This window comes from Phocoena phocoena, chromosome 9 (genome assembly GCF_963924675.1).
Source record: "Phocoena phocoena chromosome 9, mPhoPho1.1, whole genome shotgun sequence".
NCBI lineage: Eukaryota > Metazoa > Chordata > Mammalia > Artiodactyla > Phocoenidae > Phocoena > Phocoena phocoena.
In genome coordinates, this window is record NC_089227.1 from 77009209 (window position 1) to 77035623 (window position 26415).

General features: G+C 39.9%; 1 protein-coding gene across 1 annotated transcript in view; it reads left to right on the plus strand.

Annotated features, from left to right (window-relative positions):
* Positions 1-26415, plus strand: part of CPED1 (cadherin like and PC-esterase domain containing 1) — a 290822-nt gene that overhangs the window by 256632 nt on the left and 7775 nt on the right. Inside the window, exons 18-21 of the mRNA XM_065883571.1 lie at positions 11978-12198; positions 12447-12548; positions 12953-13040; positions 16895-17041. Coding sequence (XP_065739643.1) covers positions 11978-12198; positions 12447-12548; positions 12953-13040; positions 16895-17041 — 558 coding nt within the window. The remainder of the gene's footprint in view (positions 1-11977; positions 12199-12446; positions 12549-12952; positions 13041-16894; positions 17042-26415) is intronic.

The window sequence follows — 26415 nt, forward strand, 5'->3', positions numbered from 1 at the left end:
TCCCCGATTTTCAGAAAGTTCAATTGACAACAATTTGCTTTTCTGAAAGACCTATATTAGTACCTATTTTTGCTAACCAAAAGAAATCCGAAGAGGATTTTCACTTTTAGGAAAAATGCCTGTCTTAATGTAGGTTTCAGAAAAATGAAGTGACATAAATTGAACTTTCGGAAAGCAGGGGATACATGTATGTGTGTTATCTTTATATTTACAATGTGTGAGCACCTTTTTAAATCCAAAAATCTATATTTTGAAAAGTTGTATAAATCAAAACTTGGGCAGAGGCCGTGGAAATGTAAAGAAGGGAAAAACTGAGAAAGACATTTTATATTCTGAATCACAGGACTTGGTAATGTGCAGACAGGTTTATACCCTCATGTACCACACAGCACAGAGATAATTGTGTAAACATTCACAATTACAACTATGAAATCGCACTTATTTTAAGAAAGCTTCACTTATGAATAGGAGTTGGTTAGCAGAAGGTTTTCCGTATACATCTATTTCTCATTCTCCTGGAGAAAAATATAAACATACAAAGTGATGGTGAAACTCTTATATTTCATTACTGAGGCAAGGGAGTTCTCATCCTACCCAGAACTTTTTATAATCACCATTCTATTTCAAAGACAAATACATGTTAAAGCATATCAGTTACAAAACTTGAGAAACAAGTAACACAAATATTTTGTTTTATAAACACCTGACTCTTTTGGGGGGTGAGGTGCAGGTAGGGGACTCTTTTTGCCATGTCAAACATTCAAGAAAAGAGGCATATTATTGGGGTGATATCATCAGAAATTCACTTTACAAATGCTAAAGGACAGCAGTTTCAGACTGGCACTCAGGAATAAAGTGACTCTTTTATTCATGGAAGGAATCAGAGTAACTCTGCTGCCCCACATCAGAAACCTTGCAATCTCAGTTATCCCTAACATGTTCTCACAGAGTCGAAGCCAGCTGACCACTTAACACAATTAAGCCCAGAACACTTTTTCAACTTTTGGGATGTCACCTTGTTATTCATTCATCTAGTTCCGTTGAGCTAAGAATCTGTTCTACGTGTGCACACCACGATCCTCCAAGGTGCCAAATGTCTAGTGGAAGGAGACAAATGAGAGAAGTGATCGTTACAAAATCGCGTGATCATTGCAAAGGTTGGGAGAAGCCCAGAGGCTGGCACCTGACCTGGACTGGGAAGGTCTGGAAAAGTTGCCAAAAGAGAAAGTGCCTGAGCAGGGTGGTGTTGGTAGTTATAGGCAATCTACCCATCACATGACTTTGAAATAGTTTAATTGAACGAGAAAAAAATAAAGATCTTCATTTTTTCTCAAAAGAACCTATGGTGAGAGTTGTATCACTCAAGCTTAGTGCCTTTTTTGAATTTTCTCTTACTGGAGGGAACAGAGAATGGAGGGAACAGACAATGGGCAGGAACCTAGCAGGCAAGGAGTGCACTGGAGGTGATTCTGAGTTACTTGTTTTCTGTGTGGTCCAGTTTATGCCTCTTGGATTGTGTAAAAGTGGGGACATACCTAGACATGCAATTTCTAATGGTATAGTACCCTTACTCATCTGAAAACTTTCAATTAATATGGAAAACTCAGACTTTTTACCGTGAGAAGCCAAAAATGTCACTGTTCCCGTGTACAGTAGTGCAAATATGTTGTGCTACGAAAAAACACAGAAGTTTATTTTAAATCCTAATCAAGGTAACCTTTAAGGGAATGCATTAAACTGAGTTATCTTTCTCAAAAGAATCCAATTAAAAGGCAACAGAATTTGACTGGGCCCGTGAGAAGTATTGGAAAGTTAGGCCTTCAAACAGTGTTCTGCTTTCTTTAGAAGCTCCAGTAGTCATTTCTCTCAGTTGAATTTCCTTATGTTGTTATTATGATCTTTTACATCTTTTTACCACTGCTTTCCAGTGATGAATGGAAGGCTATACTTGGAAATGGAGGCCCACCAGTGGGGAAGAAACAAAACACAGATCAGTTGGGATTTAAAAAGGCGTTCCGTTTTCCTGTAACTTTGACCAAGAATGTCACTGCACTCAGTGGTGTGTAAGCAGGACCAAACTTTTTATACCTCAGTCATTTGCCTTTACTTCAGTGAACAAGAGGCTGATCTCTGCAGAAAGATGGCACAGGGCTTCTCCTCAGAGCATTTGTATCACTTTCTATGGCATACTTGTTCGTGTCTGGAGGGCAGGTAAATACGAGACCCCTCTTAGTCTAAATCTATCCAAATGTGAGTTATTTCATTTGTAAGCTCTTGTAGATATGTATAGGTTTTTTGATGTGCCATCGTGTTGAATCAAAGCAAAATTCATTGAAAAAGAACAAACTATGTGTTCAGTTATACTCTTGACATATGTCTCTAAATAGACACACACCTCTTACTTAATAAACTTTGGTTGGAACATTTAGAAAAATTTATCAGAGCATAACTTTGTAATCACAGTGCAAAATACATAGGAAATAGTTTAGAAGTAGGGTAATGAAATTTACAACTGAAAGAACTTAGGAGGTTGACCAAAACTGAATGAAACGAGCTTTTATTTTGTTTGTCAGAAACATAGTTCAACTGACAAACTCAGTATTTTATTACTCAGTAATAAAATATCTGAGAGAAGAGTGCAATTAAGAAAGGAAAATATAAAAAGGCAATATTTACTGAAAGTATTTAAACTCAGCTGTTAAAACAGGAAATGTAACTTGCAGTTTTAAGCTATGTTTGCAAGTTAAGTACTGTCTTGGATTTAAAGGTGTTTACATATTTGAAGTACGCCCAATTTAAAATAATATGTTCTGACTAATACGTGAATTCCATTATGGTTACACAATTCATTGTTGCTTGTCAGTTTCAATAAAAAAGGGTGAACAGAAGAAAAGGAGTGTACCTGACTCTCACCAGGAAAGGATGGCTTACACATAATGCCCACAGTCCAGAGAGAAGAGCAAAATAGATACATATTTTTGTTCCAAGCAGTTAGAAGATCTGTGTCTAGGTGATATTGTTCAGTTGTTTGTTTTTCTTTTCTGCCAAATTTCATGTGTTTTAGAGTGACTTGCCTACATGTCAGTTTTCATCTGTTCTTGACTCCAAAGAGCAGTTTGTTTGGTCCTCTATAGCCAATTTAATCAAATGCATCATTGAAAAAACATTCGTTGCAATCATATTACATTTCACAGAGAGACGCTTTGATGAGCTAGATTTTCATCATGCCCTAAATATCACTAGCCATCTGAACAGTCTAAGCTTCATATTAGAGCTGAATCACCCTATACCTCACTTAGAATGGGAAGTTATTTTATGAGAGCAGTGGTGCTCAATCATGGGGCTCATTGGAATCACTGTGGAGCTTTCTAAACGTATGGGCTATGCTTGGCCCTGGATTAGATGTAATGAATAGGACTCCTCCTCGCTTTCGTTTCCTTTATTTACCAAGATGAGAGCTCTCCAGTAAGCAGGCATTGCCTAGATTAATGGACAAGAAGCTCCTGTGTAACTTCCCCTCTTGGAAGCTTCCAGTGGGTTCCTATTTGCTGGCTGAGACCTGTGTTGGCATCTCCATGTACTTTGTTGTTCTGAAGAAATATCCCCATCTCTGTGAATATTAAAGATAGAACCTATGCAAGAGGAAAGAAAGGAAGATAGAAAATTATTTTAAATCAAGGTGGTTTTTTTTCCCCTATTGATTCTACACATACCCAGTTCTTTCCTAGCTTCAAAAGATCAGAAGAATCTGAGAAGCTAACAAACTACCTTTATATTGACTCAACACAGACAGCCCCCATTGCTTCTCTTCATTTCTTTATAACTTGCTTTGCTAACTATGTCCTTGTTACTTTGGGTGACTTTGGAGACAGGAGGTAGTGGAGTAAAATATTTACATGTTAAGTATCGTCATCATTAGTTCCCTTTATTCATGATGAGATAAAGTGGGATGAAAATTGTTTTATCGTATATTTCAATCAAAAATTCCCAGGGCTTCCCTGGTGGCGCAGTGGTTGAGAGTCCTCCTGCCAATGCAGGGGACATGGGTTCGTGCCCCGGTCTGGGAGGATCCCAGGTGCCGCGGAGCAGCTGGGCCCCTGAGCCATGGCCCCTGGGCCTGCGCGTCCGGAGCCTGTGCTCCGCAACGCGAGAGGCCACAGCAGTGAGAGGCCCACGTACCGCAAAAAAAAAAAAAAAAAAACTAAAGTTTTTGTTGTATTTTCACTAATAAATGATATTTCTTGCTCTTATTTGTCCCAAGGAATCAATATCTCTAAGAACAGAAGTGCTCTTATGCATTATGTAGATTATAAATTTAGGCTTTCAGATGCTTCACACTTTTACTAATTCACAGGTAGAAAATCTGAATTTAGGTGTTTTTATTTCCCCAGAAAGACTTAGCACGTAGGAGAATGTGGTAAAGACTAGGGAAGTGTTCATCAAACTCATTTCTTCTTCTTTCCGGCACAAAGCCTGACTACGTTTCTCAGTCTCCCTTGAGATCAGGTACACGACCACATGACTGAGTTCCAACCAATGGAATGTGAGCAGCAGTGATGTGCCCAGCTCCCAGCGTGGGCCCATAGGAAACCTGGCAGCTCTTTACTCCTTCCCCCAGCTGGATATCAATGCCCAGTGAGGTCTTGGAATTCGTATTTGAGGAAGGCACAGTCTAACCATCCTGGGACCCTGAATGACCTCCCGGCCCCATCCCGCCCCCATACCCCTGCCTGGAACCACCTGGACTGTTTTCCTGAAGGAGAAGTAAACATCAATTGTATTTAGGCCATTATACATTTGGGGGCTCTGTTTGTTAATAGCACTTAGCCTGTGTCACCTAATACAGGGACGATATAATGTTGAGAAATTAGAAATGAAAACAAAGACAGTTTCATGTTTTTTAAGACTATTTTAAAGTAAGCCCAAGCTTTAATAGAGCCTAAGAACAGGATGTGCTTCTAGGCCCTATGGTCCATGATGGTGTGAAAATAGTAGAAAAAACACCAGGCCCTATACACTTTTCAGTGACACCTTGCATGCCAAGTTTGGGGAATAGAACAGATGCAGAACTCTTCTAAACACATCTTTGTCTCCCGCTGATGAGCTGAGATCCAGCCTCTAATGACACATCGAGACACAGATGTTTCTGCTCCTCTCCAGAGCCCACCTTGATGGAGGCAGCCTCCCTTCATAACACAGGACCAGAAGAGAGATGCTACATAGCAAAAAGCCATTCAATCTTTAGAATAAAGCTGCTACTGGAATTCAAAATACGATTAGTGTTATTCCTGTGATAGGTTTATTGAACCAATGTTTAATCTTGATTCTCTTAGGCCATTGTTCTACAGTAATCAAGACAGTATTGTACTGGCACAAAAACAGAAGTATAGATCAGTGGTACAGGATAGAAAGCCCAGAGATAAACCCACGCACACGTGGTCACCTAATTTATAACAAAGGAGGCAAGGACATACAATGGAGAAAAGACAGCCTCTTTAATAAGTGGTGCTGGGAAAACTGGACAGCTACATGTAAAAGAACGAAATTAGAACACTTCCTAACACCATACACAAAAATAAACTCAAAATACATTAAAGACCTAAATGTAAGACAGGACACTATAAAGCTCTTAGATGAAAACAGGAAAAACACGCTTTGACATAAACCACAGCAAGATCTTTTTTGACCCACCTCCTAGGGTAATGAAAATAAAAACAAAGATGAGCAAATAAGACCTAATGAAACTTAAAAGCTTTTGCACAGCAAAGGAAACCATAAACAAGACGAAAAGACAACCCTCAGAATGGGAGAAAATATCTGCAAACAAAGCAACTGACAAAAGATTAATCTCCAAAATATACAAACAACAAATGGAGCTCAATATCAAAAAAACAAACAACCCAATTAAAAAATGGGTGGAAGATCTAAACAGACATTTCACCAAAGAAAGCATACCAAGAGGCACATGAAAAGATACCACTAATTATTAGAGAAATGCAAATCAAAACAACAATGAGGTATCACCTCACACCAGTCAGAATGGCCATCATCAAAAAATCTACAAGCAATAAATGCTGGAGAGGGTGCGGAGAAAAGGGAACCCTCCTACACTATTGGTGGGAATGTAAATTGATACAGCCACTATGGAGAACAGTATGGAGGTTCCTTAAAAAACTAAAAATAGACCTATCATATGACCCAGCAATCCCACTACTGGGCATATACCCTGAGAAAACCATAATTCAAAAGGACACATGTACCCTAATGTTCATTGCAACACTATTTACAATAGTCAGGAAGTGGAAACAGCCTAAATGTCCAACGACAGATGAATGGATAAAGCAGAGGTGGCACATATATACAATGGAATATTACTCAGCCATAAAGAGAAACGAAATTGGGTCACTTGTAGAGATGTGGATGGACCTAGAGACTGTCATACAGAGTAAAGTAAGCCAGAAAGAGAAAAACAAATATTGTATATTAACACATGTATGTGGAATCTAGAAAAATGGTGCAGATGAACCTATTTGCAGGGCAGGAATAGAGACATAGATGTAGAGAACGGACCTGTGGACACAAGGTTGGGGGTGGTTGGGGGGGTGGGGCGAACTGGGAGATGAGGATTGACATATGTACACTACCATGCGTAAAACAGATAGCTAGTGGGAAGCAGCCGCATAGCACAGGAAGCTCAGCTCGGTGCTCTGTGACAACCTAGATGGGTGGGATGGGAGGGTGGTGAGAGGGAGGTCCGATAGGGAGGGGATATACATATACATATAGCTGATTCACTTCATTGTACAGCAGAAACTAACACAACATTGTAAAGCAATTAGAGTCCAATAAAAAAAAAGCACTGGAATTTCAAAATTTTTAAAAAGTAGAAATAAAGTTTATTTAAGCTGATTATTTTTACGTGAATTTTCAAAATGCTTTTAAACAAATGGATTTACTGTTATTGTTGCCACTGTTGCTGCTTTTGTTTTCTTAATTAATCTAAAAAGCCAATATCTGTTCATTTAGAAAATACAAATGAGCGAAAAGAATAAACTGTCATAATATCACTTCAGAATAACCCGGGTCAGGCTTCCCTATGGCACAGTGGTTAAGAATCTGACTGCCAATGGAGGGAACACGGGTTCGAGCCCTGGTCTGGGAAGATCCCATATGCCACAGAGCAACTAAGCCCGTGTGCCACGGCTACTGAGCCTGCGCTCTAGAGCTCGCGAGGCACAACCACTGAAGCCCACGTGCCACAACTACTGAAGCCCACACACCTAGAGCCCGTGCTCCTCAACAAGAGAAGCCACTGCAATGAGAAACCCATGCACTGCGATGAAGAGTAGCCCCTACTCGCTGCAACTAGAGAAAGCCCGCCCGCAGCAACGAAGACCCAACGCAGCCAAAATTAAATAAATTAAATAATAAATTTTTTTTTAAATCAGGGTTTTTTCTATGCATCCATATGCTTTACTTTTACAAAAATGCAACAATTATTTATATTCTGATTATAATCATCTTTTTATAAACGTTAACTAAAATGTTCCCATCACAATATATCCATATTACAATATCATTGTTAAAAGATTAAAAGAATTGAAGTGTACGATTATAACTTAATGTAATCAATCTGATAGACATTTATGTTGCTTCCAGTTTATTTTGCTTTTAAATGTATTTTCATGGGCATCCATGAAATTTCCTAGAAGTAGAAAACTGCTGATTTATATACACAGCATCAAAGTTTCCAATCATCCATTTAACAAATGAGGACTGACTTTTACACCAGGCAGTATTCTGGACACTTGGAATTCAACAGTTTAAAAAAAAAAAAGAAAGAAAGCGTCTCTCCCTTGTGGTTCTTACATAGTAGTATATGAGAGGGTTCATTTCCCTGAACTCATGATATCATTGGACCTTTAAAAATCTTTTTTAATCTTTATTAAAGTAGTTATCTTAATGTTTTACTGCTAATATTGATTATTTTTATAATTGCTTACTGGTTACTTGGTTTTTTTTTCTTTGATTGCATCTGCCAACCAACACCTGTGCATGCTAGTATAGGGCAAAAATCTTCACAGGAAAGAAGAATTCTTTACAAAATGTGTGGCTAGTTATAAATATTTGTTATGGTAATTTAGACCTTTTAAAGTGGAAGTAGACCTTGAAAACAAATAATCTGCAAATTTCCTTTTAAAAATTCACCAAGTCAAATGATCTAAAAGATATAAAGACTGAATATGAATCACGTGGCTGAAGAGAACCACTTTTCTTCTGGGTATTATTTTTTAATTGCGTGCACTTAAAAAAGCTGATATCTTGAAGTTAGAAATCTTTTAGTTAGGAATACCGATTGACCTCTTCCAAAAACTGCTTTACCTACAGAACCAGCAATTTAAAATTCACAAGTGCATTTTCACTTTAGTTATAATTTATCATTTCTGTCTTTCATGAATAGAAAGGCACTGGGCTAAAATAATTCTCCAGGACATAGTCTTCCCAGAGCTGTGTCTGCTGGGCTTGAAAAATGCTATCTAGATATTTGCAGTTTAGAAGAACTTGTTTTGCAGATGGTGGTGGTGATGCTTCCTTCTCCCATCCCTGTAGCTCTTGTTAGTCACTGATCAGCAGTGGAGACAGACGTGAGGAACCTTTCAGAGATCCTTGGTTTGCTCAGGGTGGCGATCTCTCTCCCGGCTCTTGATTCAGAGTCTCAGTTTCACCAGCAACCCTACTAGCCCTGCTGAGAGTCTGTAACAGGGTGGATAGGACAGGAGAGAGGCTGCTGTGATTTAGACACTTCTTATCTTTACTGACATTTTCTCTGAAATAGCTAACAAATTTTAAAGCGCCTAGCAGTGCACTGCAGGACACACTAGAAGCACTCCAAAACACTTCTTGCTTTCCTGTGCTTTAATGCTGGCTCCCATTTGTTGTGTGCTGTGTGCCAGGAATAAGATAAGTATTTAAAAGCTCATTAAAGTCCTTTACAGTGGTGCTATTATTTTCCCCAATATACACATAAGGAAATGAACCCATGAAGAGGTCACATAATTTGTCTAAGATCATCTGGTTAATAAATAACAGTACCTAAGAATTCTGAAACACAACTTCTTTTTGCCCCTTTCGTGCACTGGTGGGCTGCATCTTCATACAACCCCACAGAAAAAAATGGAAATCTAGAAATTTTTTTTTCTCTCAGTAACAGGCAGCTCGTTGGATTTTCTTCAACCTCTGTAGTTCTCTCTGTAGCCCACAATACAGACACCCAGTGATCTTACCGGCTGCCCAGAGAGACACTAGGAGGGATTGCGTCTTGATACTGAAATGAAAAGACCCCATAAGAAAAATCTGTAGTGGAAATTTAGCTTAACAACCGGATTTCCAAGGTCCTTTACTGGTATTAAAAGCTGAATTGTGTTTCTACCCAACCAAATTCATATGTTGAAGTCCTAATTCCCAGTCCTAATAACCTCAGAATGTGGCTGTTTTGGAGATAGAACCTTTAAAGAGATGATTAAGTTAAAACAAGGCCGGGCTTCCCTGGTGGCGTAGTGGTTGAGAGTCCATCTGCCGATGCAGTGGACACGGGTTCATACCCCGGTCCGGGAAGATCTCACATGCCGTGGAGCGGCTGGGCCCGTGAGCCATGGCCGCTGAGCCTGTGCTCCACAACGGGAGAGGCCACAACAGTGAGAGGCCCACTTACCGCAAAAAAAAAAACAAAAAACAAGGCCATTATGGTGGGCCCTAATCCAATATGACAGGTGTCCTTATAAGTAGAGGAGATTAAGACACAGACATACACAGAAGAAAGACCATATGTAGACACAGAGAAGATGGCCATCTACAAGTCAAGCAGAGATGCCCTCAGAAGAAACCAACCATGCAAATACGTTGATCTTGGACTTCTAGCCAAGAATCATGAGAAAATAAATTTCTGTTGTTTAAGCTACCCAGTCTGTGGTACTTTGTTATGGCAGCCCTAGCAAACTATTACAAATGGAGTTGGATAATTACTAGTCTCTGAAATGAAGAGCTTTCCTGATAATTCAAAGTTTCCCTTTTAAAAAATCAGAAATCTGGGCCAGAAAAACAAACAAATAATTATAGGTCAAATCCAGTAGGAAGAATTTCAAGTGATTTCACAAAGTATTTTTCTCATACTGGGATTTTATTGCCCCAAATGGAACTTGACCGAGAGACTCAGTGACTGGGACCTTGACATCTTACATCATACAGTTGAGTCTGGCTATGCTTATGGTAACAGTGTTTGATGGGAAGCAAATTCTGAAGGAGAATGCCTTCTGGGTTTCTTCACACAGCTACTTGAATACACTTACTGTGGAAAAAATAAACCTTTGCAGTCTCACTATGGATGGGTGAACGCACGAGTGCCTGAGAAGTGATGCAGTGACTGCTTTTAAAATCAGAAGTGAATATGTACATGACTAATGCAAAGGGAAATCTCAACAGAAAGAGAAAAAAACTGAAGTACAAATTAAACCTTCTCCAAAGACATTAAAAGGAATTGTCTCTAATAGAAGTCCCTTTGACGTTCAGTTCACTAAATATTTTTAAAATGCATGCATAGAACTATGGGGGAAATTAGAATTTAGAAATTAACCTTGACTCTGACCTCAAATCCTTCTTGATATGATATGAGAAAAAAGATACAGAGACAGCCATAATTTCATGTAGTCTTTGATAAAATCAATAATGGAAATAAAAATTATAATGAAATCACGGAGGACAGAGAAGGTTACTTTCGCTGGGGCATTGGACAAGACCGGCTGAGAGAGCCGTTTATGGCGAGTCTGGAGACTCGTAGCATTTACACAGGTGGGGTTGCAGAGAGAGGGGCTTTCTAGGCAGACGGATTAGCACAAGGAAAAACAGATGTTGCTGAGTGCAAATCATGTTCAGTGAAAAAGTAGGAATCTGACCTGCTTACTTTAGGAGAAGTGTTGAGAGCATGGGGCCATCGACCCTGCACTTGGAGATAAAGGACTTGGATTTGAGTCCTGTGTTCCCCATTTACTAGATTTATAACCTCAGTCTCCCTGAGCCTCAAAGCCCTCATCTGTGAAACAGAGAATGATTCACACCCCACGATTATGAAGATTAAAATTGAGTACCCTATGTGAAATCTCCACTTAGCAAAAGCCAATATGCAATAAAAATTCAGCAAATGTTAACTGAACCTCAGGAGTTAAGATTTGATTCTGTAGTACGTGGGGAGCCGATAAGGTTTCTGAGTGTGAAAGTGAGATGAGACATTTGGAAATTTATCCCAGTATTACTGTGTGGAGAATGAATTAGAGGGCAGCCATTGTGCGAGAAGACCCATTAAGCAAGTGTTAACAATAGCACACCTTTGAGGCAGTCGGAGCCTGAAGCAGGGCTTCGCTGGTGGGAATGGGAAGGAGGTGATGGGTGAGAGGCTTCCAGGGCAAATGGCACTGGGATTTGCATCCTGGGACACAGACTGCTTTTCAGAATATTAAATTCTCGTCCTGTGGCTCTTTTCTCAAGTAGTAGCTTGACCTCTATCGAGCTAGCTAACCTCTGTGGATTCCCAGATTTCTCATCTATGAAATAAAGAGATTGGAAAATCTCTAAGTATTCTTACAGCACTAGAATACTTCACGCCTATTTGGATCGATGAAGTGTGTTAAGCTGATTCGATGAGAAAGTTAAGAGCATGAGCGAGGTAGAGAAATTAAAGACAGCGTAAAGATAGCAAAAAGCTTTAAACGTGAGTTAGTAGGTCAGTAGATGATGTCATTACTAGGAATATGGAAAAGGAAAATGGACGGGTTTGGGGGAGAATACGATTAATGTCATTTCTGACCATTTAAAGGGCTATGCTTCAATTAGATTTGTGGCTTTGTTTTCATCAAAGTATTTATTTTATATTGTTTTCTATATCATATAAGCATCAGATTTGAAAGCAAAATTTTTTAACTTATAGATTCTTTTCATTGGAGATTCGACCAACAGAGGGATAATGTACTATCTGATCGAAAGATTGAATGAAACCTTTCAAGAATGGCAGAAGGTGCATGGCACTAAATTCTATCACAACGTCAATGGTGGGAAGACTTTGATCAGTTATTCCTACTATCCACAGTTCTGGATAAGCCCTTCGTTGAGACCAACATTTGAAAAAGCCCTCGAACATCTCTTGCAAAGGTACAGTGGAACTATTTTGAATGAAACAATACCACAATGGATTGATGTTTTACTAGCTGTCATAATTGTTTGCTGTATATCAAATGCACTGAAAAGTTTAAATACCAAGTAATGTGGCTGAAAACGAGTTAGAAATGACAGGGAGGTCCTGTGATCAGCATGCCAGATATGGTTCAATGAAATGTGAGGCAATGCTGTTAAAATGTTTACCATCTGTTTCAAGGCAACATGTGTTGTTTTTCTTTCAGATCACATCCCCTGGAGGATACCAGCCAGACTGTATTAGTCGTTGGTGGTGTTCAGTGGCTTAATTCCAATCACCTGCAGATTATTCACAAGGTTTTAAAGAGGTACACTTCTGCGATAATAATTAGTGTTCTAAGGAAAAAAAAAAAAGTTACTCGATGTGAGAGAATTTTATCAAGATTTTATATAAAGGGCAGCTTGTAATTTAGAATCCAGTACTTAAAGTCTACTTTAAAATGTTTCAAAATACTTTTATATCCGATCACAAGATGGCTCTTCAGTATCCAAGTTTACGTTTACTCCAGATCAAAACATGCCCACTGACGCATAAAACTCTATCCACAAAAAAAGAAAACAACACTAATATATATTAAACCTATAAAATGAGAATTTAGTCCTATACGCCAATTATCACATTCTAAAGGAATTCCACTCTGCTTGCTTTTGTGAACACGGACATCCAGAAATGTAATCAAAGTTCATGGCTTGCGTTCTGATTATTTCACAGGGAAAATTTACTCAATATCCTTGTGATCATCAAAACGTTGGGAATTGGATTTCATCTGCCGGTGGATGGAGTACACTTCCTGACGCAGGTAAGCCCATTTTCACCAGGCTATGTGAACTTCAAGTTTCCTGTAAGGATCCTTGCTGGTGTCTGAAAAAGGATCCCCAAGGCACTACGTAATATTAAGCAACCTTCATAAAATTCAAAGGAGATGATATACTTAAGGATTATGATTATAAATCAGATATAATTACTCCTGGAAATAAGGGGACTACAGCCCATAAATATGTCATAAATAACGCTTTGAGTTCATAAAAGAAGAAAGGGGGTACCGGAGTTTGAAAAGATAAAGACTTGAGGGGTAGATGAGATGGATCATGCTTTAAAGTATCTCCTGACCTCAGTAATGTTTCACACACCGTTAAAGGCTCATGCTGAAACACATGTGACATTGTCAGCATCAATGAGTATTTAGGAAAAGAGTGTCTTTTTAAGATGATTTCTGACTGATTGCTTTAAAAACTCAGTAGTGTTTTTAAAGTAGTATCATTCGTTTTGCCTCTGGTTGGATATTCGTAAATGAAAGGAGTTAGGGGCCTCTGACCGGTTCTTATAGAAGACAGTAACTAGTTAGTCTCAGCAGTAAATAGAAGTCTCAGAAAAGAAAGGAAAGACAACATCTGTAGATGAGAGAATCAGCTGCCCTTGCTCAGCAAGAAGAGTTCACAGGCAGCCGGGTTTGTGTGCAGTTCCTCAGGGGAGCTCGTCGGCGGGGGGCACTGGGAACTGGGGAGACAGGAGGCTGTCCATTTAATGTGTAAACCGAGTGAGATTTATTTTTGTGTCAATTACGAGCGCTCCTAGCTTTCTCCGACAGGGATTACAGGATCTTCCTCTCCTTTCTCGAAACTTTGCCTGCCTGGCCGCCAGATCTGTGATGCCAAAGCAGGAGAACTGGTAGAAAGTGGCCCAAATAAAACCTCCAAATTCAGCCTCTTGGAGTCAGGAGGGGTTAAGGTCATTTAAAGTGAGTTGAGACATTTAGCATCTGGGGTAGCTGAAGGGTTTGAGATGGTCGGGGATTAGGAGAGGGGTCTTTTGATAATTGTCTCTGTGGGTTATGAGTTGAATCTCCTTTCATGTTATTTGAAAGCTGCAGGTCAAATTTGTAATTCCTCCTTGAGGACTCTGGTAGCTCCGCTTTGCTTCCTTGACTGTGGCTTCTCGCAGGAACTGGAGTATTTGTGATGCCTACTTCGATTTAGAATGAACTCATCTCTGCCAACAGTTCTTCGGCACTTACCTTACTCGAGACACTGTTAACCGTCGTGCTTGCCACCAGGGCTTCCATTGTGCTCATCAGTCTTTGCAAACTGGGTGAAAACAAAAGGAGGGAAGAAGAGGAGGGGGAATGATAGAACAAAAGAGAAAAGGACAAGAGCAAGTGGAGGCAGAAAAGAACTCTGAACTTGTCATCAGACACTGGCATTCATCATCCTCATCGTGGCCATTCAAGACGTGGCCTCCGCCTTCCTCGGTAGACTTAGTCCTTGCTTCCACACATATGCACACGTGTACACACACATGTGTTCGTGCACACACACACACTCCACACCGAGTGTTTCAACTCCTCAAGCATGCTATGCTCTCAGTCACCTCCAGGTCTTGGAAGTCACTGTTCCCTCTTCCCAAAGAACACTCTCCCACTCACCTGGGTAACTTCTGGTCACCCTTCAAGTGTTAGTTTAAATGCAGTTTTCTCTGGAAAGATTTAATTGACACCCTGAACTCAGTTGGCTTTTCCTGCTATGAGCTCGTTTGACATTGTCCGGTGTCCTCATCCAGGTCCCTCAACAGATACCAGCTTTGGTTGTCTGTCTCCCCTGCTAGACTAATCTCTGTGGGAGCCAGCATGGGGGAGGGAAGTCTGCATGGCTCACTCTGGTACCCCAAATGCAAAACACAGTGCTCAGCACATAGGAGACTCTCAGAAAACCTCTCACGCATGAATGAGTGAGTGACGTTTTGTAGGATTTGCATGCTCCCAGATGGTCCCTTCAGGGCTGAGACATTCATTCCTCCGGGCTGCTGCGGGTGTGACCTGAGTCCCAGCAGGAATTGCCCTTTGGGCAGAGCCTCAACCAAGACTCAGCCCCCTTTCCTTAATTTGGGCCATCTCAGAAGGGCCACCCCAGCTCTAGAACTCCCGGTGGGATCAGCAAAAGCCTCTGTTGCAACGATGTTGCAGCTCAACTTCTCTCTCTATCCCGCGTGTAGGCCCTCACTCCCCTGGAGGAGCTGATCCCAAGGGCGCTTTCCTGATGGCCTCCTGCATGCAAATTTCTGACTCAGAGTCTGTTTCCCAGAGAACTGAACCTTCTCTGTAAAACACTCCCTGTAAAGTTTCTTCTACCTTTTATAATTGGACACATTAAAGTTGAGAGGATACTGTAACCAAACACGAAAAGGCCTACAAATGGTATTGAGCATTATTTTTCAGGGGATGGCAGAGACCAAATTCCCATCTGTCTCTTTTCCTCCAGGTTTCTCCTTTATGAGCCTTTTCTATTCACTGCATTTATTTGGGGGGCAGAGGGGAGCATTCTTCTTTGAATGTCACATAAAAATAGTTATGCAAGCACAGTGGAGAAGACAGAAAATTAGATGTCTTTGTACTGCTTCTTTTACCTTGCAGGTGGATTAATAAATGCAAGTAATTATTTGCTGTTTTACCTGGAAAATGAAAAAAAAATTTTTTTTTGCTCTTTAGAAAAGACAAGGGGAGTTCAATTCCCTCCCTGTGTTAGTTTGGGTTCTCAAAGAGACAGACACCATGACAGGGTTAGCCAAATAAAGGGATTTATTAGAAAGAATGTTTGAGAAGAATAAAAAGGAGGGGGCAGAAGTAGGTGAGAACAGTTTCAGACCACACTACCCAATGCATATCACTCAATCTTGCATGAAATATTTTTTGAATGTCTACTCTGTACTGGGAACCGTGTTTGACTGTAATGTGTCTGATATAAAGGGAGTAGAAGAAGGATGGATGAGGTAGGAAGAGTCTCAGACTATGGGTCAGTCTGAGAAAGTCTTGGCCAAGCCAATGAGGCATCCTGGAGCTGGAGTAGTTAGTGGAGGAGTCCCTCTTCTCAACAGTGGACCTGAACTAGAACCCCCGCCGAGCTCCATCATTGCTTCAGGCACAGCTGGTGAGGGAGGGAGGAATATGATTTAGAGAAGCAGCAGCTGGAGCCTTCACTCACTTCTGGGGCTCGCCAAACACACTCCCACTCTCTGTTTTCCCACCCTGTTTGCCAACCAGCAAACCTCACTCTGCTCAGGAACCCCTCTTGAAGTCTCCCTGTCCAGCTGTCCCCCTGCCCCTGCAGAGCTATTCCCTTTTCTCTCCCAGCCCAGAGCCTGGTATATTTACCTCCAATAAAGGACTTAGTAAATATTTACATATACATTTCTCCTATTTGAATGCAATGTCTTAAGAGCAGGTACCATGGTTTATTTATCCTTGTATTCCTGTCCCCCAGCACAGAGCTAAAAACAAAACATAATAATTAATACTCAAATGCCTAAAAGAATAAGAACTCAAATAGATGGAGCTAGGATTTGTGATTTTCAAGTCTTGGTTTTTAAATTGAGAATCTTAGCTACTTCAGTGGATCTCTGTGGGCAATAAACCTAACTGTTTTCATAGAAGAAAAAGTTCCAAACTGTGTGTCACTATAGATATTGATATATTGCTATTTTATATTTACATCAATGTTCATATAAGGGGAACATGAAAATTGGAACACATCTTAAAGAAATTAATTCTTTATCTTACAATAAGATCAATCTTTAAAAAGACATTTATATGATTTTACCTGAATTATTAAATCATAAAAGTCTTCTTAATCAAAATTCTCATTGTTCTCTTTTCCAATACAGAGTGAAGTTCAGAATTTATGGAAAGAAAATTTGATTATTCTGGAAGCTGCAAAAAAATATGGCTATGAAGTGGTTGACACATTCGCTATAACAATGGGGCGATACAAAGAGTTTTTGCAGGGGACGTGCGGATGTCATTTTCATGAGGTATTTATGCTGGCTCTCTGATTTTTGTAGTTTTTGATTTTTTTAAATTTCTCATTATATCTTTAATTGCATTGTCAGTCTTATTTTGCATTAAAGAAACCATGACCGGAGGAGATTAAACAATGTGTTCATCATCACTCAGCCAAAGCATGTAGCAGTCCCAACTCGAGGTTCTACAAAATGAAGTGTGTTAGAATAATTACTGTTTACGTAGACACCTGAAAACCAGAATCACTGGTCAACACGAGCAGGAAGATGGGAACCTGGAGAGCACTTGTCTTTTCTAATAGGCTCCAAGCCTTCCCATCAGAAATTGTATCCAAAGAAGGTGGCAAATGTCTTAGTGGAGCTTGAAAATCAAGGCTAAATTGATGAATGAGCTTCCTCCACTGGTTTATCCGATGCATTAACCAGAGGGCCTGTGGTGTTTATCTGTTTGTTTTCCTTTGTTAGGTTCGGTTTTTTGCTTTGTTTTTGTTTTTGGCTGCAACGCCTGGCTTATGGGATCTTAGTTCCCAGACCAGGGATCGAACCTGGCCCCAGCCAAATTCTAACCACTGGACCACCAGGGAATTCCTGGAGGGCCTGTGTTTTGAATAGTTTTTCCTTCCTAGTGGTGGAAATGATTTTATTTGTAGCCAGTAATTAAATAGTCTTAGCTGAGAAGGTGATAGCAGAAAATATTTTTTTCCTTCCCCCCGCCCTGCCCTTTCAAACTCTGTGGATTATTTCCTCCCTACACTTGCATAAAATCTTGGTAAGTCCCAATATTTTAAAGCCACTTTCAGATAATAATAGGACTCCAATCACTTTCAGGTACAAGAAGACTCTCACTTCAGTACTAAAATTGCCCAGTCCTGTGTTATAAACACATGAAGGTATTTCCTTCCCCCAGCTCAGGCCTGCCTCAGTCTCAAAAGCCCAAAGTAAGAGAGAGGGTGCAGGAGGCTCCTTTCCTTTTTCCCCCATCGTGCTTTGCTACTCTTCTCCCGTCCCTTTCTTCATTGGGTCAGGTTAGGGAGATGTTAAGGGCAACAGAAGTCTGACCTGAGTGGCATAAGCATAACCCATCGATGTGCTTTCTGGGCATAACATGCTGGTTCTTTCCTTTCAACGTGCTCTTGTGAACTTTCTTGAAGACACTCCCACCGAGCCCTCCGATAATAGCTTCTTTGACAGAGGCGATGTCTACCTTACAGCTGCATTCCTTCCTTGCCCCCTTGGCTTCCAACTGTCCATCCCTCTGTTGGGGGTCACACTGCTTCTGCAGGCTTCCTCTTGGAAAATATTCTGCATAGCACCAGGCTCACTCTACTTAGTTGTCCACATTTGGTCCACAAGAAACACCCATGCATCCTTGCTCTGCTGTTGCTAGAAATACAGTGAGCTCCCAGTGCAGCCCTGTCTCTTTTTTCTCTCTTTCTCTCTCTAGCTCTCACTCTCACTCTTGCTCTCTCATTCTCTCTGCCACCTTAAAGCTGATCTATAGCCATGGTGTCTCATACCAGTTCTAATGCTTCCAATCCCCAAAGGACACATGTCCGCCTCTCAAAGTTGGTCTCTTGAAGTCCTGTCTCACTTGGCTTAAAGCAAGGATGAAGCAACTGCCCAAGATGGAGGAAAACCATAAAGTTTTGGGGAAATGTCCTTCACAGAAATTCTTTCTCTTCCTTATTCTCCTTTTCCCAACACCTAATCAGACAAGGGTTTGCTAAGCAGGATTTTGTCCACACTTTTGCATACATTGCCCGTACATTGCTTTGGACTATGAGGTTACTTGGCTACTGTTGTTGGCTTCAGATCTCAGGAGCTTCAGCTGAAACTGCAATGGAGATTGTCTCGTTTGACCATGCTGTCAGATACTGATCCAGTTGTTCTTCTTGGTGTGGCCCCCTTTGTAAAACAGAGTGCAGTCATGAGTGGGTTGACTAGTGAGGTGACAACTAAAGGTTTCTTCTGATCCTGTTTTTCAGCCCTAAGATGACTATCAGAATCCATCTCGATCCTCAGATTTTTATGAATGTCCAAAAGTTATTGACACTGCATTGGTTCTGCTGTATGTTCTGCTAATGAGTGCATGTTATATTTTTGTGTGGCAATGGAACTACATCTCAGAGAAGCGAGAACCTCCACCAACAGCTGAGAGCATGGCATTTTAGCAACTTGAAGCTTGGCCATGCTGTTGCAGATCAGATTTTTAAGCTGTAGGATACTGTGTGTCTACTTACTTCTTCCATAAGAAAATATCCTTCCAATGCCTTTCCTATTTACAAAAGGTCAAGGCTTAGAAATACAAGAGCAGGTAGCTTGAAAGGAAGAAACTGAACTTGCAGCTGAGCCAACCTAGTATCACCATAACCATTTTGGCTGTAAAAACAAGCCAGAGGTTGCCAAACCCACAGAAAATGGGGGCTTTGAAAGACAACATACATATGACAACATACAGAGGTTTTTTGCCTCTTTTAGAAAAGGTTTACTTATTTACTTTTACATAATGTGTCTCCAGTTAGTATTTTGGGGGAGGGTACCTGTTTTTCTTTTTTCAGCTTTAGTGCTCTGGAAGTCTAAAAAAGAGAAGTCCTCTACTGATTTCCCACATGGCTCCAATTAAAAACAAAATGTGCGGGAATTCCCTGGCCGTCCAGTGGTTAGGACTCCATGCTCTCACTGCTGAGGGCCCGAGTTCGATCCCTGGTCGGGGAACTAAACTCCCACAAGCCACACAATGCAGCTAAAACAAAATAAAAACTGAAGATGCCCTTCCCACATGACTGTCACAGGATCAACCAGTTGACAGTAAGAGTCATGGAATTTGAGAACTACAGTAAAGACTCTTTGAACCATCAGAACTTGAATATTGGCTTATAATTATTACTAATAAAAACCATCCTTAATTTCCATAATCATGATTTAAGCATGTCAGGTAAAATTACTTCGCTTCTTTGATTTTATAATTTTTTGTGTGCAATTATTATACACAAATTGTGTTTTATTAAACCCTCTTTCTAATGTGTGCCACCTTGATGGCAAGCTATATAGGTATTGCCCAAATTATCTCTGTTGATTCTCAAGCAGCGTTATCCATTTTGATGTTTTCCTGTTGGAGCTGAAATACTTCTGGAAGCATTCGCCTTTCCAGTTACAACATGGAACTGATAAGATCATCTTTCTCAACTGACTCCCTTTATCACAAAGTCTCTAAACCCATTCATCACTTGGGCATAATTGTTGCTTAACTCTTGAACAATTTGTACCTCAGGAAGTTTCCAGTGCTGACACGGATGTTTTATAATCTTTCTAAACCATCACCCAACATCTTGAGTCACTGTTAGCTTATTATAAACAATCAAGAAAATCGAAAGCTTTTTGCAAAGGATGATTTGATGATGAATGTGGCAAGCCAAGAAAACGTAGATTACTCGTCTCATACAAAACATTAAAGGCAGAAATGCATTAATAACAACCATTTCTTCCTCTGTGCTGGACTCAGGAGCTGGGAAAGGAATTTGTCATACAGTAAAAGCAAGCATTAAGATCTACTGTATTAGAACAATAAGATTTTGGGTTTGGGAGGCTTATATCTTTTGGTGTTCAATTAAACCATTCCCACTATAGATTCATAGATACCTGAGAAGGATTGCTGTAATCATCACAGTAAGATCTCGATGTGTTCTCTTTGATTTGTGGTGAGAATTCTATCCTAGACATAACAAACCTGCTCCAGTGGGCTCTTGCTGCCATAGGTGAGATTAAAGGTCTTGGGGTGTCTCTTTCATCTGTCAAGTCACCAAGAGAGGATATGTTGCCACCATGAATCTATAAACAATTTCCCAACTGGTATGCATCAATTTCGACAAAAATGTTCCTGCTGATTAGAAAAGCAGGTGTTTCTCTTCATGGGTAGAAGTGGAATTTGTTTTCCCAGTGTTTATACAGGACAACAAACAGGATCCAGGTAGCTGTCGCCCAAGAGTGGTTTTGGATGGTGCCTTTAGTTATGTGGCAAACATCTACTGTGAGTGAGCTAAAACCTGGAAAGGATACAAACATATTACCAGCCCAAGCCTGGCTGCAGAAGGGGCAAACCCACAACCAAGTGTTATGCACAAACTTTCTATGATGTCTCTGTTTTCTGGCAGATGTCGCTCTAGCTTTTGACTCAGTCAAAAACAAAACAAAACAAAGCAAAACACAGAAACCCTCCGGCATCACCACCCAGCTCTAATATCAACAGGTTTCCTTTGATTCTTGCACCTTGGAAAGAAGAGGTTTTCAGTTCTTTGCCAGAGACGATTTCCTGTTATTATTTAATCTTAATTAAATTAACAAAAGCTTATCTGGCCTAGAAATGTTTTCCTTCTGTATTGTGGACCTAAAGGTTTTCTCTTTTTCCTTCAAACTTTCAAAGTTTATTATGAACACAGTTGAAGAAAGAAGCCTTTAAAGTCATCTGTCTAAAAAACTGAACTATTGACTTTTCAAGAAAAAATAACTGATTCAAGTATAGTCATCTTACATAGCAGATCCCAGAATTTAACTATCAGCGTGGCTATTTTTAATAAGTTAGTAATAGAAATCTACTTCAACAAATTTTTGAGTGTCTATATAGGCATTGTACTAACTGCTGTCAAATGAAGTAGAAAACATTTTGTAGAATTCCTATAAGCGTCTCAAACTCAACGTTTCCAAATTGAGAATTAATATTCCCTTTACGCTCTCTTGTTCTCTTGTATTCCTGAATTCACTCTCTTGCACTGTCATTTACAAGCTAGGGTCATCCTTGACTCCTCCTTACGTTTCTTCAGCCCCCTAGCACTTCCAACCAGCTAGTTACCAAATCCTGTTTACCTCGTAAATATTCTTCCAAGTCTTTCCCCTATACTCTGTTCCAATTGCCTCGACCACATTTATTCTTTTACTTAATTGTCCAATATTTATCTTTTGAGTCCAGTTCTTGAGCTAAACAAGAGTAATGCAAAAATAAATAAGACACATTTTCTACTTTTAACACATTGTAGTCAGAGAGTCAGGCATAAAAATCCATACTATGAAACAATACGTTAAAGAGATATAATAAGGTATTGTAATAATACCAAGAAGGGGCACCTAATCCAATCTGAGGATTGAGTGAATCTCTCCTTGAAAACTACCCAAGTTTCTTATTAAAGGATGAGTTGGTCCTAGTCAAGTAGTAAGGTAATAGCAGAAGGAACCATTCCAACCCCTAAGACAATATGAACCAAAGTAGCTTTGAAATAACCCGATGTTCTCAGGAAATCACAAGCAATTCTATATATTGTAGAACATCAATTATAAAAGGGGACTGGGAAAAGTAGGCTAGGGCCAGATCATGGTAAGAACTTAGACTTTATCCTCTAAGTGATGGAGAGTCAGTGAAAGGTTTTGGAGAGAAGTGAGATGATCGCATCTTTGTTTCAAATAGGTAAGTCTGAGAACCATGAGGAGGGAAGATTTGAAAAGGACTCAGCCAGGGAGAGAAGTTAGGAGAATTTTTCAGAAGTCAGGTAAGAGATGATAAAGGGCTCACCCAAACCTGGACAGAGACAGCAATCATAAGAGAGAAGCAGACAAATAGAAGCCCTATTAAATATGTATCTGTAGATCTTATGAGTGGCATGAGGTGTAAGAAGAATCAAAGATGATTCCTAACTTGGGTGACAGATTAGAGAACCGAACCGGCAATTGAGACATGGAGTAACTGAGAAGGTACAGGCTTAGGGAAAAGATGAATTCCGTTTTGAACATATTGTGTTTGAGATGCCTGTGGGACATCCAGGATGCCTGCCTGCCTCCTAACAGGCAGTTGGAGATACACATCTGAAGCTTGAGGGACAGGGTGGGGCTGGAGATTAAAAAGTTGGAAGTCCTCAGAAAATAGGTAAATGATGAAAATAGATCATCCAAAGAAAGTGAGAAGAGTAAGAAGAGTTGAGGAAGGAACCCTTGGAAACACCAATATTTAAGCCAAGTTGGGAGAAATAGGAGCATTTGCATTTAGAGAATAAACTGTTAGAGGAAAGCTCTAGTAGAGTGGAGTGCCATGGAAAACCAAAAAGTGAAAATGTGTAAGGAGAGATTGAAACAGGGTTAATGTTGTCTAGTGTAATAGATAACTCTATTAAGACAGGGATTTTAAAATAGTCATTGATTTTTGGCATTGATAAGGTCCTTTCTTACCATATTAAGAGTAGTTTCAGTAAAATATTGGGAGTAAACTACAATAGAATGAAGAGGTATAAGAAGTGAGAAAAGGTAAAACCTTTCAACAAGTAACAATAAGAAAGAGGAGAAGATATTGGATTTAGAAGAGAAAGTGATCTAGGGGCAGTTTATAGGAGGAATAACTTTGGCATGTTTATGGGCAGAGGGGGAGTAGTTAATACTAAGGGGTAGAGTGAGTATACAGGAGCGGGTAGGACTGGTAGAGGAAGACTCCTGACAACGTGGGAGAGGACCAGGTCAAGGACATTGGTAAATAGTTGGTAGGATGCTGGTAAATGAACAAGATGAGATGGAAGGTCTTCTTCCCTGTCATTCATTTGCCCTAGACTATTACAATATCTTTCTCTTGGAACCTTCACTTTGAACTACTTGAGTTCATCTTTCCTGCCCCCACCAGGTGTAATGTTTCTACACTGCAAATGGAATGGTGTCACCTGAAATCTTTCAATGACTCTGTAACTAAAGAAGAGTCACAGAAGCTTTCTCTACCTACCATTCCTACACCCCATTTTTTGGAAGATAATTCTAAACAGTCCTTTCTGTGTAAAAGGATTCACGTTCATTCCATTTGCAAGTGAATTCTAGCCTTTTCTAGTGGCCGATTAGATTCAAGATCGGTGCCTTGAATCTAATTCAAGATTAGATCTTGAATCTATCTATCAGGATAGATTCAAAATCTAATCTTGAATTCGATTTAAGATCGGTGAGAATGAACTCATTAGCCATAATGGAGCCCAACCTTTCCTGAGATGGATTGGTACAAAATCCTCTTCCAAAGGGACCATCCTCTATGGAATGGTGGATACCCAATAACATCAGGGTATCTCTCTTAAGAAGGACAGTTATAATGGAGGATGAACAAAGAAAAGTGTCAGTCACTCTACGTTGCACTGGTAGTATATCCCCAGGAGGCAGCTGTCCAGCCCAACCTCTGCAGTACTGGAACATGGAATGTCAGTATGCCTTAGAAAGAGATGCTGACACATCACTATTTTATCTCATATTCTGTGCAATGAACGCTCATTTCTGGAGGTTTCACTACCAACCTTTAAGTGCCAAGCTGAGATGGACTTTGAACTGCTTTGATTAGCATTTTTCCTACTTTAGGTTTTAGCATTCTAGCCTGGTGAAAACAGGATCTGCGGTTTGGGAAATACTGTATCCCCCTCCACTTTAAGGATTCTTAAATAGTATTAGTATATTAAATGATCCCAAAGCCCTTACAGCAAAGAAACAGTTTAGCTTAGTTTGACCCAGATTTTCCCAAAATGTTGGCCAGAGAACCACTTTTCTTTTTTTAATAACAGCTATTAACACCTCAGTAAACACACTTTAGGAAAACTAGCATAGACAATAAGGTCTAAAATCACGTTTGGAGTACAGATTAAATGTGGCAGATTGACCACAAGCATATATCTTCTCTTCCACTTGAAACTCCACGAAAAAGACTTTAAAGACATAAATCTTCACCACCACCACCACCCAAAAAAAAGAATAAGAAATAACTCATAACAGACAGAATTCATTTTAAGAAGTTTGACTTAGCCTGCAGAGGAATTTACAATGTAAAGTACCTAACAAGGACCTACTGTATAGCACAGGGAACTATACTCAATATCTTATAATAACCTATAATGTAAAAGAATCTAAAAAAGAATAGATAGATATATATATGCACAACCGAATCACTTTGCTGTACACCTGAAACTAACACGACACTGTAAATCAACTATATTTCAATAAAAACTAAAAAATATATTAAAAATTGGTTCCTAGCTTTAAAGAATAAAAGTTCATATTTTCCCTAAAAAAATAAAGTGCTTAGAGAGGAGAAACACCAATTATAGGAGGGGCACCCTTGACCCACGGATCGTCTGAATGGCTCAGACCTGAAGGAGCCACGTGCTGAGGAAGGCAGGGCTACAGCACACGTCAGAAAACAACTGGTTCAAAGTCTCAGTGCAAAACTGGTAGACCCTGAGTCCCTTACCCCAACCCATGCAGTCAAGAACCTACAACCATACATATGATTTCTTTTAAAGTTGAACAGCAGAGAGTCTAGACTCAGAAACACAGGGAAAGCAAAGAGCAAACTAATCTAGAAGCTAAAATCAGAAAGCCAAAAGCGAAATTGGCTGCTGAAAAGTAGAGCCCCCCAAACTTCTCCCCAAGACCCCTACATACCAGCAGTCAGTCAGGCATGTGCTGCCTCAGACAGGATGCTGGAGAGCTCTTCTGACAAGAAATGCAATGGCCTAGTAGATCTCTTTTAAAAAGGCCAGGATAGTGCTGGGCAAATTCCTACAGTGATTCCAGCAGTGAGAAATGTTGGTCCACACAAATTGTTCCCTAAATAATATTTTAGTGCCATATATATATATATATATATATATATATATATATTTTTTTTTTTTTTGTCCGCTCTGTGCAGCTTGCAGGATCTCAGTTCCCCTACCAGGGATTGAACCTGTGCCACGGCAGTGAAAAGCTCAGAATCCTAACCACTAGGCCACCAGGGAACTCCCAATAGTGCCATATTCTTAAATATAAATTCTAAGTTCAGGAGAGATGGATGGAAACAAACACCTGTGAGTTAAGATCAAAATAGATTCCAAGACACAACATGTCCATCTAAATAGAGCAGGGAAGTAACATAGCTTGAAATCGATTAGACTAACAAAGGTTATTCAAATAGTATCAAGAATCCAGTTACATGAATACTCACCCACTTAGGAAACTGAGTTTAAGACAGGGAGTTAGTCTCTGGGGAACTGCGTAGAAGTGTAAGATAGAACCAACAGTTTAACATGAAATAGGTAAACTACTGATCTGTAGTTCCCTGTAATGAATATTCCCACTTCAGAGCAGAATTTGTTCCCAAAGTCAGGAACTGAGCTCTGACTGGGGACAGGAATGAAAAAGCCTCAGCTGTCAGGTAAAAAGGGTTGAAGATTTGGAGGTAGGATGGGAGACAGAGACATTGCATATCTGGAAACACCAAAAACAAAATGAAAAAAAAATCCTCATTCCTAAAGAAAACTTTAGTCTTGCCCTCTAATCCTCAGCATCTTTGACCCATTGAGAAGTTGGACTCCCTTCACTCAAAACATAGCTTGTTTCATGTGGCCATA